At 34.6% G+C, this 2,485-nt stretch overlaps 1 protein-coding gene across 1 annotated transcript; it reads right to left on the bottom strand.

The window, feature by feature from the left end:
• Window positions 1–649: 649 nt before the first annotated feature.
• Window positions 650–1,597, bottom strand: LOC118569084 (olfactory receptor 7E24-like). The gene has a single exon (XM_036166801.1). The coding sequence runs from the start codon at window positions 1,535–1,537 to the stop codon at window positions 650–652; it is 888 nt and encodes a 295-aa protein (XP_036022694.1). The 5' UTR covers window positions 1,538–1,597.
• Between the last annotated feature and the right edge of the window lie 888 nt (window positions 1,598–2,485).

Genomic DNA, 2,485 nt, shown 5'->3' with positions numbered 1-2,485 from the left:
TGTTCCTAAGGATCAGGAAGCATCAAGGTAGAGATTACTAAAAGTTTTAGATTCAGGAAAAAATTAAAAGGTCTACAAAGAGAAGATATGAAATAATGATATACTTAGACCCCACCAGCAGACAAATAGGTTTGGAAATTAGTTGGGTCAATTGTGTTTCCAAATGAGCAACAAATATTGGTTAACATGGTTAGATTATTGGGAAAACTTAAATGTGGCAACATTTCTGAGAAACTATGAAATATAATTCCTTATTTAATATCATTAGGAAAAAGTGATGTTGTTCATGAAATGTTTGAATAGCCGTGGAGGAAGTTAGAATATATAGAAGTGGCAGAAAATCTAATTATTCTACTGAAAATAGGTTTCAACAATTCAACTACGTAACACTTCAAGAAGTTAAATATGTTTCAAAGGGAATCAACTAACCTATATAAGATTCAAAGGAGTGAGGGTTATAAGGGCAAGATATGTGTTTTACCTTTGAGGGTTACTATAAGTATATTTTTAAAAAACACATTCAGTTTGTAACATTTATTAGCATTCCAAGTATCTGGAAAAACACAAGGGTGGAATTAAATAAAGTTTTAAATATTAAAGTTTGAGTATATCCTAACTTATTTTCCAAATGAAGACACAATGCCTAAGTTTAAACTTTCTTCCTATAGACTCTCTTCAAAGCACTAACAAAATCCCTGTTCCTCAGGCTATAGATGAAGGGATTCAGCATAGGGGTGATGACAGTGTACATTAATGTGGCCATGATGCCATTGCTGGGAGAGTGTGACACAGCTGAACCAAGATACTCCCAAATGCCTGTTCCATAAAATAAGCAGACAACAGACAGGTGAGACCCACAGGTAGAGAAGGCTTTATACTGTCCACCTGATGAAGAGATCTTCATAATGGACGAAAATATTTTGTAGTAGGAAAAAAAGATTCCTGACACTGGAAGAAAACCAAATATAGCACCAACAAAATATGTCACTAAGTTTTTGGTAAAAGTATCAGAACAGGAAATATTAAGAACTTGAGAAGGATGACAAAAGAAATTAGAAATTTCTATGCTATTAAAGTAGGAAGGTTGTAAGATAATCAAGTTGTGGACCTGGGAGTCAACAACGCTAATGAAGTAAGATACCAAAACTAAGAAAACACAGAAGCGAGGTTTCATAATGACTGGATAATGCAGGGGATGACAGATGGCCACATACCTGTCATAGGCCATGGCAGTCAGAAGCATGTCATCCATAACTAAAAACAGTATAAAAAGGGACATCTGTGTCAGGCAGCCTACACAAGTGATGACTTCACTGTGTGTCTGAATGTTCACAATCAACTTTGGGATTGTGGTAGAAATAAAACAGATGTCAACAAAGGAGAGGTTGGCCAGGAAAAAGTACATAGGTGTATGGAGGTGGGAGTCGCTAGTGACAGCCAGGATGATGAGCAGGTTCCCAAGCACTGTGACCAGGTATATGGACAGGAACAGTCCAAAGAGGATGGGCTGCAGGTCTGGATCTTCTGAGAGACTCATGAGATGGAATTCTGAATCACATGTTATGTTTTGACTTTTTATAATCCTTGGTTGCCTTTTAAAATAGTTGAGAAGTAAACACAAATCAGGCTTCCAACAATATATAGATAGTTTCAGTTCAAGCATCTGTAAGTCAATGGTTCATACTATGTTCAGAATATACATTAATATTTCTGAGCTACAATAATCTCACCTCTGAAACTATAATTGTTTTCATTTGTATCCAACTCTCTATCCACATCTTTAAATATAAGACACTGGACAGATGTTGGAAAGCTAAAGACCCTTAGTTTTAACATTTCTATGATCATAGCAAAATGCAAACTATTCAAAATACAGACTTAAGTATTATCATTAATCTTTGATGAAGTAGAAAATTAGTTGAATTAATCTATAGGCATTATATGTTGTCAGGTAACCCAATTTCAGAAAGAAGACAGCATCACACATTCTCCTTTTTATATGGATATAGCCTACAAAGTATATGTGTATATATTTTAAAAGGTGTAATTGTAGCTAAAATCTGTAGTTCTAGAAAGAAGACCAAAAGTGGGAAATAATATATGAGGTAAAAGGATAGAGAGTAGGCAAAAGGACATGTGGCATAAACAGCAACAGAATATTGTCTGGGAAGCTGCAGGAGAAACAAAGTTAGCAGAGCTTGAGGAGATGATGGAAATAATAACCATGAAACATGCTTTGAGTGTGCTACAAGGCTGTTATTTGTTGACTGAGAAAGATTTTAAAAATAATTTACATATTTTATTTGTTCTAAGAAAATTATATAAGCTCACTGGCACTTGCTTCTTCCCCTCTACCTCATTTACCTCATAAATTTTTCAAGACACACTTTTGATCTACAGTCCATGCTCGCCTAGAAGTATGAATACCAAATATTTAACATATTTTCTGTAAAGTGTCATAATTACATTAAAACATGGTTGTAAG

Source organism: Onychomys torridus, chromosome 17 (assembly GCF_903995425.1).
Source record: "Onychomys torridus chromosome 17, mOncTor1.1, whole genome shotgun sequence".
In the NCBI taxonomy this organism is placed as follows: Eukaryota; Metazoa; Chordata; class Mammalia; order Rodentia; family Cricetidae; genus Onychomys; species Onychomys torridus.
This window is presented reverse-complemented; position numbering and strand designations above follow the sequence as displayed.